This window comes from Diadema setosum, chromosome 7 (assembly GCF_964275005.1).
Source record: "Diadema setosum chromosome 7, eeDiaSeto1, whole genome shotgun sequence".
NCBI classification, from domain to species: domain Eukaryota; kingdom Metazoa; phylum Echinodermata; class Echinoidea; order Diadematoida; family Diadematidae; genus Diadema; species Diadema setosum.
In genome coordinates, this window is record NC_092691.1 from 21,000,688 (window position 1) to 21,017,742 (window position 17,055).

General features: G+C 38.6%; 1 protein-coding gene across 1 annotated transcript in view; it reads right to left on the reverse strand.

Annotated features, from left to right (window-relative positions):
* The window catches only part of LOC140230992 (putative elongator complex protein 1), a 56,464-nt gene that overhangs the window by 15,515 nt on the left and 23,894 nt on the right, over positions 1 to 17,055 (reverse strand). The window contains exons 15-23 of the mRNA XM_072311140.1: positions 16,540 to 16,808; positions 15,340 to 15,563; positions 13,395 to 13,632; positions 12,440 to 12,658; positions 11,296 to 11,497; positions 4,979 to 5,103; positions 4,064 to 4,124; positions 1,401 to 1,680; positions 95 to 222 (exon numbers count right to left, since the gene is read on the reverse strand). Of these exons, the coding sequence (XP_072167241.1) occupies positions 95 to 222; positions 1,401 to 1,680; positions 4,064 to 4,124; positions 4,979 to 5,103; positions 11,296 to 11,497; positions 12,440 to 12,658; positions 13,395 to 13,632; positions 15,340 to 15,563; positions 16,540 to 16,808 (1,746 nt within the window). The remainder of the gene's footprint in view (positions 1 to 94; positions 223 to 1,400; positions 1,681 to 4,063; positions 4,125 to 4,978; positions 5,104 to 11,295; positions 11,498 to 12,439; positions 12,659 to 13,394; positions 13,633 to 15,339; positions 15,564 to 16,539; positions 16,809 to 17,055) is intronic.

Sequence of the window (17,055 nt, forward strand, 5' to 3'; positions counted from 1 at the left end):
AAGAGTATGTGAATAGAAAAATAATGGTCACACTGCATGCTGTCAATCCATGTATCTAACTTCCATTTTGATTTTGAAGTGAGTGATGTCCTACCTCTCAAGCTGTCCACATTTTTAACGATCAGTGCCAGGGCTTCCATCAAGGCCAGGTCCTCGTTACGACTCCCTTCTCTCAGACTGTTCTTCTTCCTCTCACCTTTCCTCCTGTTCTTGCCAGAACGACTGTGTAAGAAACAAAATGATGCCCCCATCAAGCATAGAGCACATACTACCTCACAAGTTGTTAGCAATCACCAGTGAAGTTTATTCGCTAAAAATTTCACCACCTGGGTCCCATTTCACAAATCTTGTTATCAGGAACAACTGCTACATTTCTATGACAAATTTGCTCTCAGAAAATCAGATGCAAGGATTTCTGTAGCTTAGAACAACTGTCGTAACTTGTTATTGATAACAAGTTTTATGAAACGGGGCCCTGATCACAGTTTTTCAAAAACAACACTGTCATATTTGCTTCACTTTATACAAAGTTGAATTAAGAAAATGATGCTTCCATCAAGTGCAGCATGGAAATCATATCACAAATCATTGGCAGTCACTGTTGAAGTTAAGTCACCATGAATTTCACAATCTGGTCTAACCACAACATTTCAAAAACAACACGGCCAATACTTACTCGGCATACTAAACTGAATTAGGAACTGGTATAGAAGATCAAACACACAACAAGACAAGAAGTACACCTGGGGATGATTATGGAGTAAATATGATGAGTGCTCAAAAGTATTGGCGGCGCAAGACACAAGAAACATTTTGATTTCAACTCTTGTTTCCAGTATTATTACCGGTCCCTTGAAATATGGTTATAATATTGATAACTACTGGCAGTGTAATTGATGACAATTATATTTATCATAATTATCATCTCTGTCAGCATTACAATTATTATCATCATCATCATCATCATCACCATCATCATCCTCATTATTGCCATCATCACAAGAGCAGTGATGTGGCTCAATAGGTAGCATGAATTCCTCGCAAATTAAATGGTTTGCATTCTATTCCAATCGAGTCTAGATGAGCACTCTTGTGTGTGTAGTCGTAATGTCCTCTCCAGTAAGTGGCAGAAACACTCTGTCTCTCAGACTGGACATTACATGAAGGTCTTGTGTGAGAGGGAGTCACAACTCACAGATGTAAAAGATCCCACTTCATTCTTTCATCACAAAGAGTGGGGTGCTAAGCTGGTGAATTGGTCCGCCTACATACAATACCCACACCAGAAAAGGGGCGAATGACGCCAACCCCTGATGGTTTGTCCAAGATGACTAGTAAGTCAGCAAATTATATCAACAAGGCACATTTGTGCCAACACAAAGAAGACTCTCATCACTCACCCCTGTCTCTTGGGCCTCCCTTCAGAGTATGCTGTGTAGGCACTAAGGGAGGATCCCGCACTCTGGACACTGCCCGAGGTGCTACGGCCGGCGACACTGCCTGTCATGCTGCTGGTGTCCGAGTAGAGGTCAGCATCGGGGTCGTGGCCAAAGTCTCCATCTCCCTCGGCCAATTCCTGCAGCTGCTTGAGTTTGGTTTCCCGCACGACAGCCAGGCGAGACTTGTAGCGCTGGAAGTTTGATCGGAATGTGCCAAGACTAGCTATCTTGTTCTCAAAGTCTGAAGGAAAAAAACACAAAAACAAACATACAAAACAAAGGAATCATATATCATATTTGACAACGATGTGTATAAACAACCAAACTGCCTACAGTTCGACCTCGATTATCCGGCCATGTCGGGACCGGCGCTCATCCGGATAAGCGAATTGGCCGGATATGGGAGACACAATGTTAATGTATATAGCTGCCGTCCAAGCTGCTGTCCCAGTGCACTGGCAGCTGTATGCAGGTATAGCGTACCCCGCAACGGTGGCGTTATGCTAGCCTGCGCAAAATTGTAGTCCCTTCTTCACAAAACTGCTTACTTTCACGATGATAATGTGGTGTGAATTTATGTTAGTTCTGTCGGGAATATTGTAGGTAAATCGTGTGAGTTTTGTAGAAATTTTAATTGAGTTTCAAGTCATTGTTTTTTTCTCAATTTTTGGATGAAAAAAAGTCCTTCACTGCGTGAACGTGTCCGGATGATAGAGATTTCCGGATAAAAGGAGGCCGGATAATCGAGGTCGAACTGTATTTGAATATATAATTGTTACTACAGGGGAAACTCGATATAACGAGATGGTCGGGACCGAGTCGTTTTCCTCGTTATAGCCGATATCTCGTTATATCAGTAGGCATAAAAGAAAGCATACCATAAAGACCTTAATTTGCACATGTGGGACTACCCATCATCTTTCAATCAATACTGATAACTTGGTAAAGTGTGTGAGGGAATTACTCACCTTTGTGGGTAAGAAGATGTTTTTTGCCAATGAAATCCAATATCAAGAATGTGTTTCTTATTAATTGTAGATGTTTGAATTTGTAAATTCATATAGCTTGCAATTGTGTAAAGATCGTCTGCGGATTGGTATGCGGTTATGACAAGCGTGTGTTGTGAGTGGAAAGCTTGAATATGGTCTGCACAATGCTGTGTGTGTATGTGACACATTCTGTATTTATGTACATTATGACTGCATGTGTGAAGATGGGAAATTCCCTACGTAAAAAGCCAATCACAGCATCAGATTGTCTTACACCTGCTAAACGTCATGATGATGTCATGTATGCATACGGCCGTCCCACCACATTTTCTGCATGTATCAGTGCACGCACACACACACATACACATACAACATGCGGTGCTAGCTGGAGTGCACTGAAGAAAATATGTGTGTACAAGACACAGTTTTTGGCGCATCGAGCTTTACAATCTCGGAACATGATAGCACAGGCGAAGTAAAGCTTTACCAGAAGACATTTTGCTTTACCTCGCTATAACAGGTTTGATTAGCTATGTTTTTCTTTGTTTGGAAATCACAAAATTTATCTCGTTATAGCAGTTATTTCGTTACAGCCGATCTCGCTATAAGAGTAGCATTTTACATAGACTTGTGAGAAAGGAAATTCGGGACCGGGAAAGTTTCCTCGTAATAACCGATATCTTGTTATAGCAGTGTTCGTCATACCGAGTTTCCCCTGTATTACTTCATGATTTCTTCCTATTGCACGATCATCACATTGTTGGTTTACGGTCCATAATCAAAATACTAATTCAATGAATGATCATTAATTTGCATGCAGACTCCTGATATGAACCTGTTGAGGATGGACTGATCATCTATAACACATATTTCCCATAAAAGACACCTGCCCGAGTATACTCGGAACTAGTCTTCGACGGGTTAATACAGGCTGATGGTCAGTAGTTATTAATGAGAATATCATCACTCAAGTCTACATTACTGTAACCCACAGCACATATACGTGAATGTCACCACTATCACTGTGTCACGAAAACATGAGAGACGGCTACATTCTGTGACTCAATATTTGTGCTCAATAATACTGAAACATTTCACAGTCTAGTTTGTTTGACTCTATTCCTATTCCATACCATCAATTTAAACATGGGATGGGATTTCCCTTTTAAAGGGTGTGTACAGTTCTGGGTGAGGTGAGGATTTAGCTTTTAACGTTTTGTGAGATATTCAGAAACCACTCTATGATATGTCAAAGAGCATGCAATTCTAAGGGGTATCAAAAGTTTATTTGATGAAAATCGGTTTTGAAATGGCCGAGATATCCGAAAACAAGGTGAAACATAGAGTTCCTAATAAAAGGCGTGGCCTGTCGCCTTTTATTATCACTTTTTTTTTTGTTGATATCTCAGCCATTTGAAAACCAATTTTCATCAAATAAACGTTGAATCCTTCTTAAAATTACATGCTCTTTCATATTTCATAAGAAGGTTCCCATTATCTCACTTAGAAATGTTCACAACACGAATCCCCACCTCAACCAGTACTGTACAGTCCCTTTAATGTTGTTATGGAGCATCCCTCTACAGATCTTTATGGCCACAAGATTGGTGATAAAGATAATGGAAAAACCCTCACCATCAGCAAGTGCAGGTTTCAAAGTTGTCTCAATGAAGTCAGTTCTGTTGTGCTTGTACATCTGCCGACAAAATCAACACATCAGATTGAAAAGGAGAATGTTTTTTCTCTTCTTCACCATCATATCAAACCGAACTCACAGTCAAGAGCTTATTAGCACTGCTACCAAAACAACAAAATCACAACAGAAGTGCTCAATTTAAGTACATGTACCAGATGTTGGTCACACTATGGTTTACCTACTTATTTCATGCATAGGATTTGTTTGTTTTCATTATGACCGCGGTGGAAAATGGTCACTGAGAAATTAATGCTATTCACTGTGAATAAAAATCAGCACGATATCCACACCAACAGGTCAAACTTAAATAAACATGCTCTTTAGCACTGGGTGAATTAACTTCCTTTTCAAACACAATATCATGCAAAAATCTCAAACACAAAGTATCAAATTCGGGTCTCTGCAGATGTTCTATTGACTGCTGCATTTAGCAATTGCTCAAGGAGTTAATGGAAATGGGCAAGTCTTGTAGGTTTCTGCCATGGTTGGCTGAAATAAAATCTACTACAGTCAAATCTGCATGTAACAGTCAATCAATGGAAGCATACAGTAACAAGAGGACCTTTCAGACACATGGTCATCATAGGCTGAGAGCCGACATGACTTTATCACAACACCTATATCACAGCACACACTGCAAAAGGTTTCAATACTTAACTGCCTTATAAAAAAATGAATAAAAAAAACAACAGAGTTTTTTCGTCTTGCCCTCTGTAATTTGTTTTGCTACAAACTGTAAAGCAGGTTGCCACTATAGACTACTGAATACTTAACGTAAGTTTGGTAGCACACTCTAACAAGGTCAAAATACTGTTGCAAGCACACTGATTGTGACGATAATGGTAAATTCTCACCAATCGCAGAGCTTCGTCCCACTGTCCACCAGCTACCAGTGTGGTGATGGCCTCTTCTAGGTCATCTGCATACTCCATCAGGACTACAGCCGCCTCCGAGTGTCTCCGATTGTCGGCTAACTGACCTGAAAAATGTCATACACAGGAGTTACATAAGCATGTCCGTCTTGGACTATCTAAAATAACAATATCAGAATTTAGAGCTTATTGAGCATTCATTCTAAGTTCATTATTACTATCATTAATATTCATAATAATAATAATAATAATAATAATAATAATAATAATAATAATAATAATAATAATAATAATAATAATAATGATAATACCTAGAGAAGCACTCTGAGAGCGCAGACCTCTGCCAAGCATGCAGCTCATTTCCACCACTGATCTTGTTCTTCCATAGAGATATCAGTGATTTCCACCCATACGTATAGCATTGTGTGCTGAAAGTCGCCGATTTCCCAATATACTGTATACGCTATAATTTTCGCGTACATAAATTTTCGCGAATTGCCGATGTCACACATTTTCGCGAGTGGTTAAATTCGCGATTGGGGGACCAGAGAAAATATGAAGTGGCAAAGAAAGTGTGAATTTTCAACTTACTAGCATCGAATGCTACCACAGCGACTGGGCTGTGTATACTAGTAGTTAAACGTGGATATGCTATTATGTATGTAAACAAGCTTAGCGTTAGCCAGTATGGTCTGTTCGGTAAGCCGTAAAATGTTTGTATCGTCAAGGCAAGGGATTCATTTTGGAAGGTAATATTTTCACGTGTTGTTAATTTCGCGAATAGCTCCCGACTCGCGAAATTCGCGAAAATAAAACCCACGCGAAATATATAGCGTATACAGTAGAAGCCTTTGTTACGTCATAAACCCTCAGCTGCACGGCGCGCCTCGCCCTAGCAGAAACTAGAGCACGCACTTTAGTGCGCGCATGCAAACCTCAAATACGCGCAGCCTGAACTCCCAAGTTCATTGACCCTACCTGCCAAACTATCAAAAATCCTTCATTAATTCCCCCAAAATTCTCGGATCACTACCAAAAGTTAATCGTTTGTTACTTGTGTCATTCTCAACCTTTCCTGCAAGTTTCATCCCAATCCGTTAACTACTTTTTGAGTTATTTTACACACAGACAAACTAACAAACGAACTAACTAACTAACAAACAAACCAATGGTAACGAAAACATAACCTCCCCCCTTGGCGGAGGTAATAATAATAATAACAATAGCAATAACAACTAGACTTGGAATTTGTCAAGACTGACAAATTAGGTGATCCGATCTCTTCGGAAATCAATAATTTTAGTCCCGATCCCAATAGGTATGATCAAACAGGTTTCATCTGTGTTAATAAGGACATTGACCGTGTGATGTTTAGATTCTCATTTAGAAAAGGGAGTCAGACCTGCCATCTATGGTACACAATTCCGTATACACTAAGATACAGAATGAAGTATATTTGATCTTTGACCCCACTTTGCACAGACAAGATGGCATCTGAGCAAAACGTGGTTATTTTGTGAAATGATCCCTGTAATATGGTCTTTACGTGTGCAAAATATGGGAAAGATAGGACATGTATTCACCAAGATACAGGATAAAACATTTATGAGCTTTGACCCTAATTTATATACCCAAGATGGCGTCTAATCAAGTAGTTGTTATTTTATGAAATAATGTATGTGACATGATCTAAACATGTGCAAAATATGTGGGTGATTGGGTCTGTTTTTCTTGAGTTATTGCAAAGAAAGTTGCAGAAAGAAAGAAATATCTCAATACATCGAAGATAAGCTTTAATTTCAACCAAGTTTTTTGACGTGATCCCGAAACCGTATGAAGAAACAAAGGGCATACTTACGATAGCGCAAAGTCTCAGCTACAACATGTTAAAATCTGGGAGAAATTCACCAAAGGGTAAGTGAGCTAGTGCTCGATAAAGATAGTCATGTCAATTTTCATTTCCAGAAAAACTGCACTCCCATAGAGATAACACGTAAACTGGCCAGATTTGACAACGTTACACTGAATTCATTTTTACAATGTGATGCCATCATCTAATCAAAATTTTGTAAATATAATTTGGAAAGAGCATTTAATAAGCTACAACATACTGAAATTTGAGTCAAAATTGGCAAAGGACTAGTGAAATACGCTCGAGTGACCTTGAAATTTGATGACGTCATTTTGAGAATTAACTCTCTTTATTTTATCAAGAAATGTGATATCTTTTAATCATTTCTTCAGCATCGCCATCCCATGAAATGACATGTACAACTCATCAGCTTTCAGAATATGTAAAGAAAATGGGGGGTCACCGTCCATCCTGACGAGTAAAATCGGATTTAAAATTGGCGGTTTTTTGGCATGTATATCGCCATTGACACGCGCACGGAATTTCAACTTTGACGGAACCTTATGACGTCATATTGAGTCGGATTGACTTGAAACTTGGTAGAAATATTCCTTGACATTTCAGACATCCGATCCGTGTGAAAAAACGGGAAATTTCTATTGCATATGAGCTGTGCATGCGTATATGTGCGCGCGCGTACGTGTCCGTCCAATTTTTTCAATTTTTCAAAAAGTGCCCCAATTGGTCTGAAACGTATGCAAAACAATTTTGAGCTCGATTGGAGCATACAAATATTTCAACGCGCGCGTACATGCGCGTCTTAAGCATTAATATGAATTTTGAGAATATGAGTAGAATGCGCTTGACTTGAAATACATGTGACGTGAATTTCATTGAAAAATTCCATTCCATTAATGAGATATGAATGAGAATGTGTTTTCATATAATGACGTCATAGTAACGTCACGGTTGACTGATCACTATGATTTTATTAGATCTGTCGTCTTTGGGACATGATACATATATAGTATAATTTTGACATTGAGAGGATGAGGACTTTCTGAGCTAATCTCTACACAACATTTGAGGAGAAAGAACTTTTTTGTGACAACGGGAAGTTTAACACTAGACTCGGAATTTGTCAACACTGACAAATTAGGTGATCCGATCTATTGGGAAATCAATGATTTGAGTCCTGATCCCAATAGGCATGACCATACAGGTTTCATCTGTGTTGAGGGGACATTGGCCATGTGATGTTTGGAGTCTCATTTAGAAAAGGGAGTCAGACCTGCCATATTTGGTACCGAAATCCGTATGCACTAACGAAGATACATAATGAAGTATATTTGACCTTTGACCCCATTTTGCACACCAAAGATGGCATCTGAGCAAAAAGTGGTTATTTTGTGAAATGATTCTTGTAACATGGTCTTTGCGTGTGCAAAATATGGGAAAGATAGGACAAGTATTCACCAAGATACAGGATGAAACATTTATGACCTTTGACCCTAATTTACATACCCAAGATGGTGTCCGATCAAGTAGTTGTTATATTATGAAATAATGTACGTGACATGAACTAAACATGTGCAAAATATGGGGATGATAGGGGTTGTTTTTCTTGAGTTATTGCAAAGAAAGTTGCAGAAAGAAAGAAATATCTCAATACATCGAAGATAAGTTTGATTTCAACCAAGTTTTTTGATGTGATCTCGGCATCTTATGAAAAATTGTAGAAATATTGACGATAGCCCAAAGTCTCAGCTACAACATATTAAAATCTGGGAGAAATTCACCGAAGAGTAAGTGAACTAGTGCTCAATAAAGACCGTCATGTCAATTTTCATTTCCAGAAAAATTCCCTCCCATAGAGATAACACGTAAACTGGTTAAATTTGACAAGGTTACATTATATCTATTTTCACGAGGTGAAGACATCATCCGATTAAAACTTTGATTGAAGAAAACTTAAAGAGTATTACATTGGCTACAACATACTAAAATCTGGAAGAAATTCACCGAAGGGTAATTGAGCTAGTCGTCGATAAAGACAATCATGTCAATTTTCACATCTAGAAAAATTCCCTCCCATAGAGATAACACGTCATAATGAAGATAAAGAAAGAAGTACATATGACCTTTGACCCTACTTTGCACAGACAAGATGGCGTCTGAGCAAAAAGTGGTTATTTTGTGAAATGATTCTTGTAACATGGTCTTTACGTATGCAAAATATGAGAAAGATAAGACATGTATTCACCAAGATACAGGATGAAACATTTTTGACCTTTGACCCTAATTTACATACCCAAGAAGGTGCCCGATCAAGTAGTTGTTATTTTATGAAATAATGTACGTGACATAAACTAAACATGTGCAAAATATTGGGCTGATAGAGCTTGTTTTTCTTGAGTTATTGCAAAGAAAGTTGCAGAAAGAAAGGAATATGAAAATACATGGAAGATAAGCTTTAATTTCAACCAAGTTTTTGGGCATGATGCCGACTCCGTATGAAAAAACAAAGGGCACATTTACGATAGCCCAAAGTCTCAGCTACAACATACTAAAATATGGGAGAAATTCACCGAAGCATAAGTGAGCTAGTGCTCGATAAAGATAGTCATGTCAGTTTTCATTTCCAGAAAAACTGCACTCCCATAGAGATAACACGTAAACTGGTCAAATTTAACAGTGTTACTTTTAATCCCTTTTTGCGAGGTGATGCCGTCATCCAATCAAATTGTTGTTATTATATATCTGAAAGACCATTTAATAAGCTACAACATATTGAAATTTGGACGAAAATCAACTAAAGAATAAGTGAGATATGCTTGAATGAACTTGAAATTTGATGACGTCATTTTGAAAATTTACTTTTTTTACTTTATTAAGAAATTTGATACCTTTTAATCATTTTTTCAGCATCGCCAACCCATGAAATGACATGTACAACTCATCAGCTTTCAGAATATGTAAAGAAAATGGGGGGTCACCGTCCATCCTGACGAGTGAAATCGGATTTAAAATTGGCAGTTTTTTGGCATTGTTGCACTGTATATCGCCATTGACGCGCGCGCGGAATTTCAACTTTGACGGGCCCGTATGACGTCATTTTGAGTGGGATTGACTTGAAACTTGGTAGAAATATTCCTTGACATTTCAGACATCCGATCAAAGTGAAAAAACGGGAAATTTTCATTGCATATGAGCTGTGCGTGCGTATATGTGCGCGCGCGTACGCGTCCGTCCGATTTTTTCAATTTTTCAAAAAATGCTCCAAATGGTCTGAAACGTGTGCAAAAAAATTTTGAGCTCGATTTGAGCATACAAATATTTCAACGCGCGCGTACGCGCACGTTTGAAGTATATAGATGAATTTTGAAAACATGAGTAGAATCACGTTGACTTGAACTATATGTGACGTTAATTTCATTGAAAAATTCCATTCCATTAATGAGATATGAATGAGAATGTGTTTTCATATATTGACGTCATAGTGACGTCACGGTCGACTGATCACTATGATTTTACTTGATGGGTCGTCTTTGGGACACGATACATATATGGTATGATTTTGACATTGATAGGAAGAGGACTTTCTAAGCTAACCGATACACAAATTTTGTCCAGAAATAAAGAAGAATAAAGAATCCGTACAGATACAGAAGGTGATCCGAGAGGATACTCGGATCACCTAATGATGATAATAATAATAATCGAGCTTCTATCGCATGCATGTACCTGTATAGCAAATCAATGTTCCCTATGCATTTTACAATAACTCATCCATTCTATACACACATCACAAAGATATTCATTGTGTCACTGGTGGTAACCAGGAATAGCCTAGTGGTAGTACTGCTGCCTCAAGACCAGTAGATGACAGGTTCAATTCAAACTGGTTTTCCTTTTCTGACATGTTTGTTGAAATCATACATCAGAAGTGTGTGATCATTTGAAAAAGAACAAAAAAATATATGTTTTGCACATCTTTACCTCTCTGAACAATCTCTATCATTTATTTATCACTTCAATAGTGTGCACTACCATTTCCTAATCCTTTCAAATTATATTGTTCCAGTTGATGCCATGGCCTTTTGTGTAATAATTTAATAAGTTCTTTCTGGTAGTGCTGTATCATCATAATTACAATTTGCCGACTTGATTACAACCATACCCATTATATTACTGAATACGAACACACACACAAAAAAACAACAACAACAAACAAACAAAGTTTCATCAGAAATCAATTTCATGGCAGTCAACACTACAATTCAGAAGTGCACATTCTAGAGAGGAAAGGGAATTCAAAGAAAATGCACATGAGATTATTGATCAGTCAGAGCCTCGATCATCTCCTAAAAAGAGAAATACACTGAAGTGCATGAGTCAAAGTCACAGGGTCACAAAAAAAGTATAAGTAAACAAATAAATGATTTACCTGCAAATTTTCTGGCGAGGTCTATTTCCTCCTTGGGGCTGTACTCCAGACGACGGACAATGCCAAAGATCTCTCGCCAGTTCAGGTTTTTCTGGTGCATGTCTAGCGCCCCCTGGAGTTCATCACACAACTCGTACATGAGGGCGGCTTCTTGGTAGCGGTTCTTCTCAGAGAGGTAGCCAGCGTACTCCTTGGCAATGGCCTGATGAGAAGACAGAGAAATTTTAAGACATCTTGACATTTACATCAAATATGTGGTACCACGATATTTGATTTATGTCCCGTTTTAATGTAGGACCTTACAAAAATATTCTGAAATCCCTACCAACTCCAGACAGGAATCCAAGGTGTGCCAACATTGTAAACAGGAATGTGGTATTCCAAGAGTTGCGAAAGCGTATATTTGGTGGAAAACCAGGATTTTTACCTTTTCCTTTAAGCAGAAAACAGTGCAAAAGACTGAAAAAAACCCCCACCAACAACAACATAGCAGCTGGCATCTCTACAAGACCCACTAGGTTCCCACAGGGAAGAGGCTAACAATGAGGCTATTATGTGACTTGTATGACATCTGCTGCACAGAGTGTATAGAGCTGCATAGAAGGCTGGCTTGATGTGCATTGACAAAAAAAAAAAAAAAAAAATGAAAATGTTTGACAAGCAGCATTCATGCTTTTCTGAGTCTCTTCACTATTGCTCACTGAAGAGCATTAGCCCTCTTCCTTTCATTCTGTCTAATCATAGACAGACAGCCAAATTTTCTCTCAAGCATATACACAGCTGCAAGCATATACATAGTAACTGACATACACATACTGACATACATGCATCAACCCACTGAGGCCGAGTTCCAAGTATACTCGGGCAGGTGTCTATGGGAAAATGTGTGTTGTAGCATAATCAAACCATCCTCAACAGGTTAATATAACAGGGTGGTACTAACTGACATACCACGGTGCATATGAAATAATTGATATACACACACATAGGAGTACTTTACTGACATACATACACACGAACTAATATATACACGCACACACTAAATGACATACATATACACATGTTATTAAGCTGATACTTTATACACACACACACACACACACACACATACATAGTAACTGACATAACACACTCCATACTGTACTTTATACTGATTGCTCCCTCGCTTGAACAGCCGCAGTGCCTCGGGATACAATCTCTGCTCTTTGACAAGCTCAAGGCACTCTGGGAAATATTCATGGCACCTGCTGAGGTGGCCCAGGGCCTTGATATAACGTTTGAGGTGTAGGTCAATGGAGTACCGCTGGTAGTCTGGCTTCATACTGCGGAGCCGGTTTAGGAATGGGAGGTATTCTTTTGGATCCTGCAGTGTTTTGACAGGGTTGAGAAGATGTTGGAGGAAAAAGAACCAGACAGTAGGTAAAGTGCTGAAAAAACATCCTATACTTTTTCTTCTTTTTTTTTCCACAAAGCTCTCAAATTGCACCAAATATCTTCCAAAGATGAAGTTTGACATACATGTAAATCAGATGTGTATACTGCAGCTCAAACTACCAAAGATCAATGCAGGGAGAAACAAATGAATTCCTTGAATTCTATTTCATACTTTAGTAAAGTTGAAGGCATCTTAAGGCTCTCACAAAATATTGGTCTCATTTGTCTGATATCTGTTGCATAATTTTTCAAAACAACAATAAATCAACAGCTTCCATACTTCTACATGAGTTTTCCATTTAAGCAGCAATATCCACCCCTGAGCATATCTCACTTTCATAATCTCTGCAGAAAGATGCAAATGAGGTCTTCCACTGTCAAAAAACATGCTGTGCACATGATATATGACATTTTTCTTTTTATTAATAATCGAGTGATATTCACACAGATAATAACTTCCTGTGACACAAATGTGCTGTTCATTGTCTCTAAGGTTGGAAATCACAAACTTTACTCCAGAAAACTGGCACTTAATACTTCTCATTCCATAACTGGTTCTTTATTGTGAATTTATTCACTCACATAGTTATCTTACTAATCCAATTTCATTAAATATATGCCGTGCATACAGTACGCGACACATGAGAGAAAGGGCAGTTCCTTACCTTCTGTGATTTTTCAGCCACCATAATGACCAAGTCAAAGTCGTAGGTGCCCAGGGCGACATTGAACAAGTCATTGACATCAACGAGGTACAGTAGGTAGCGAAGTGCCTCGTCGGCAGACGGTCGCTCTGACTCGCCATCTGACCCCTGACCTTGGAGTTGCTTGATCTTCTCCAGCGCCCTCTCTAGTTCTGGCTCTGTCTTCTTGGCATGGCATGCCAGAATGGAGAGGAAGAATCTGCAAAGAATACCAGTGTTAAATGAGAGAAAGATATTCTTTTTTTTTAATTTGTAGAGGGAGACAAATTGAAGAAATTCGGACCTGAGTACCAATGTTGTCCAAGCTATCACTTACTGTAAAAGTGGAAAATTTCACGCAAGTACTTTTTTGTGCTCGACCAGGTAAGATGAATTTCACAGGTTTTTAATTCTGCGAAATCAAAAACTAAAATTGTATTACATGAAACAAACAAAAAAATTTGTGTGCTTCTATTTTCGTATTGGTTTCATTTTGCGAAATTCATGAAAATTCCTACTTTTAGAGTACCCCATCAAAATTCAAAATTGTATTACATATACCAGCAAAAAATCTGTGCACTTTCATTTTCGCATTGGTTTCATTTCGCGCAAAATGCATGAAAATTTCCACACCATGAAAATTACTACTTGAGCATCCCATTCAGACTGCCGTATAAAACAGGATGGGTTCCTTACCAGCCCTAAGTGGAGTCTTAACCAACCTAGATGTTAATTGGCAAGGCTAAGGCTCTACAAGACTGCCTCTTGGTACCAGCTGGTTTTTCATTCAAGCCATGATCTATCCCAACCCTGCTTTGTGGGGGTATGAATGACCCTCAGTGCATTCTTGGCTTGTCGATACACATGTCAATTTACATGTCAATTTGTAGTGGCAATTAAAATAGTTGAACAATTAAACTTGCAAGTACAGTGCACCTCCCATTAAAACGAACAAAATTTATAACAAAATTCCAGTTACAATGAAATAAAAATGCAGGCTGCAAGATTACTGGCTCTATGTTTCTGATTGTTTATTTGTTTGGTTATAACAAAATGTTGATATAACAAAAGAAAACTGCATGTCCCAATGACTTCATTATAATCTGAGTCCACTGTAACTCAATTATTTTACTAAAGCTAAGATGGCTTCATTGCCTTCTGGATACATGCTGCTACACATACATATGTAGTGCTGGGTGTTGTTTATTACAAAACAACACTGCAATGGAGCATCAGCCATATCTCAGGTTTTCTGGCACTTTGATCTTCTCTGCGCTTACTTTATGCTCAAGATCTAGATTTCGTCCAGGCTAAAACTGACATTCATGTGAATGGGTTAATGCAGCAAAAACTTATGCTTGCATAAGGCTGACATTATTTTGAACCACTTTCATACAAAATGTTTAAGAATTTCTTCATCTAATCTTTGCCTGTGATAGGTTGTTGCAGTGCTTGTGTTGTAAAATTGGTATAATTCTTTCTTTTTTTCCAAACAGGCCAGGTGAAACACTTTCACATCTTTAGTAGATTTCCTCATAGTACATGCCACTTATGGAATTTAGGTAGAGTGGGAGTGGGGGTGGGGATGTGTATCCCACATTCTTTTGCACAATGTAAACTTCCACATCTTTGAAAATTGATTTTTTTTTTCACCCATGGAGGTTTTCAATTTCTAACAAAAATATCAGTGCCTGCACTTAATTGGAACAGTTCATCTCAACTTCCTCCTGTTTAAAACACAATATTTTCACAGCATGAAATTTTTGCCAATTGGAGCCGACGGCCTTTTTCGCAGCATGAAATTTTCGTGAGTTGCCTCTGACATTAAATGCATACAGTGTAGACAAGAACTTTCACATGCATTTTAATTTTGCGAATCTTGGCAATTAAAATGCACATGAACATTCCTCGTTTTACAGTTACTCACTTGTCTCGATTCACTCTATTCACACTCTCCATGACAGCGTCACATATGACATCAACCTTGCTGGTCTGTCCCACCCCCAGGGAGAGGGGTGGGGCGGGGCTCCGGTAGGCGGCTACGTACATGGTTTGTGTCACATTCTCCTCCATCAGGTCCATGAGAAAGAGATTGAGACTGGTGGAGGAGTCTAGTTCTGACACCATGGTGTCCACATTGTCAAGAAACAGCTGTTGAATGCACACAAGAAATGCAGGTACATTGTTGGGCTCTGCTATATAGACTTTACAAATCAGCTCCCTTACCACATCAATCACATCTGAGTGATGGAGCTTACAACTGATATGAAAGATAAAAAACTACAAGATATTTGTTGTGTCTTATTTATTTGATTTGCTAGTCATGCACTTAAAGAATTTATGAGTTTATGAGACTTTGTAATAACAAATTGATTATTCTGGACTAAAATCTCTGCATTGTTTCAGTTGTGAAATGTCACCATATCCCCCTACTCAGATTAATTTCTGTTAAAGTTGTTTTTGCATGTTGTGAAATAGTACAAGTACTTCAGACCTGAGAGAGAGAAAATACATATGCTAGGCATTTGGGTATTTCTCCCAAATTAAGTGCATCACTAATAAATTGGATAATTTGGCTTCAGCTCAGTAAGTAGTTTCACAGCTGGGCAAACAGCTGTTGAAGGTAACCTTTTGGCCTGATTTCTTCTTTCATTTGGTCTATTCATAACATGCAGATCAAACAATGTAACCTATACAGAGCGACTAAGAAAAACTAAGGATATTTCATGATTCCACAGTCATTCTTGTCAAACTGCTTCCGTATTCACAGAGATAACGGCTTTCTAAGGACTTAAAAATACATTTGACAAGTACTAATTACTAATATCTCAATGAGTGCTTCAAGTAGATAGATTATGAACACTTATGACACTTAGCCATGAAGATATAAACTTACAACATGTATGACACTTCAAAATTTTGACAGAAACAGACCTTCTTTTAATTATGACAAAACAAATACCTCGAAACTCTCGATAGCTGCGACGGTCCACTGAAACCAGAGACATAGGACAATGTCTCCTGAGAGAATACTCTCAGGAGGTTTCTGCACAGTACAGGAAGAAGAAGAAGAAGAAGAAGAAAAAGAAGAAGAAAAAGGAGGGTAATCCAATTGTGCCTTTCCTACCTGAGGGTTATGATCAACAAAGAGGTTCATATTGATGCGGTGCCTCCTCATCACACTGAAGGCTGCTGCATAATGCAGCACATCCAGTGAGCCCTTGATGGACGACAGCACCAGGGCCCTGGGGTGGATTGTCTCTAGATTCCCCCGCGGCATCTGCAGCACCAGCCGCGTGTCCGCCGCTATCGCGATGACGATGCGGGATCCGCGCTCGACTCTACGTATGCTCTCGTCCAGAGAGACTGTCTTGCCCTCACTAAGGGCTGCAAGATCTGGAGATGAATTGATTGCAGGGCAATCTTTCAAACACTGAATAATCTCATGCATGACCTATTCTCTTATAATCTTTCACTGAAAAATAAAAGACAAGCTACCAGTTTTCCAGGAAAACAGTGTACTTTGCTCACATCTTTCCTTCAAACTTTTTACTCTGAACTTATATCTCCATCTCTCTGACTCATTCCTGTTATCATGTGTGAAGGCAATATCTTTCTTTGACATTATAGATCACAAAAAAGT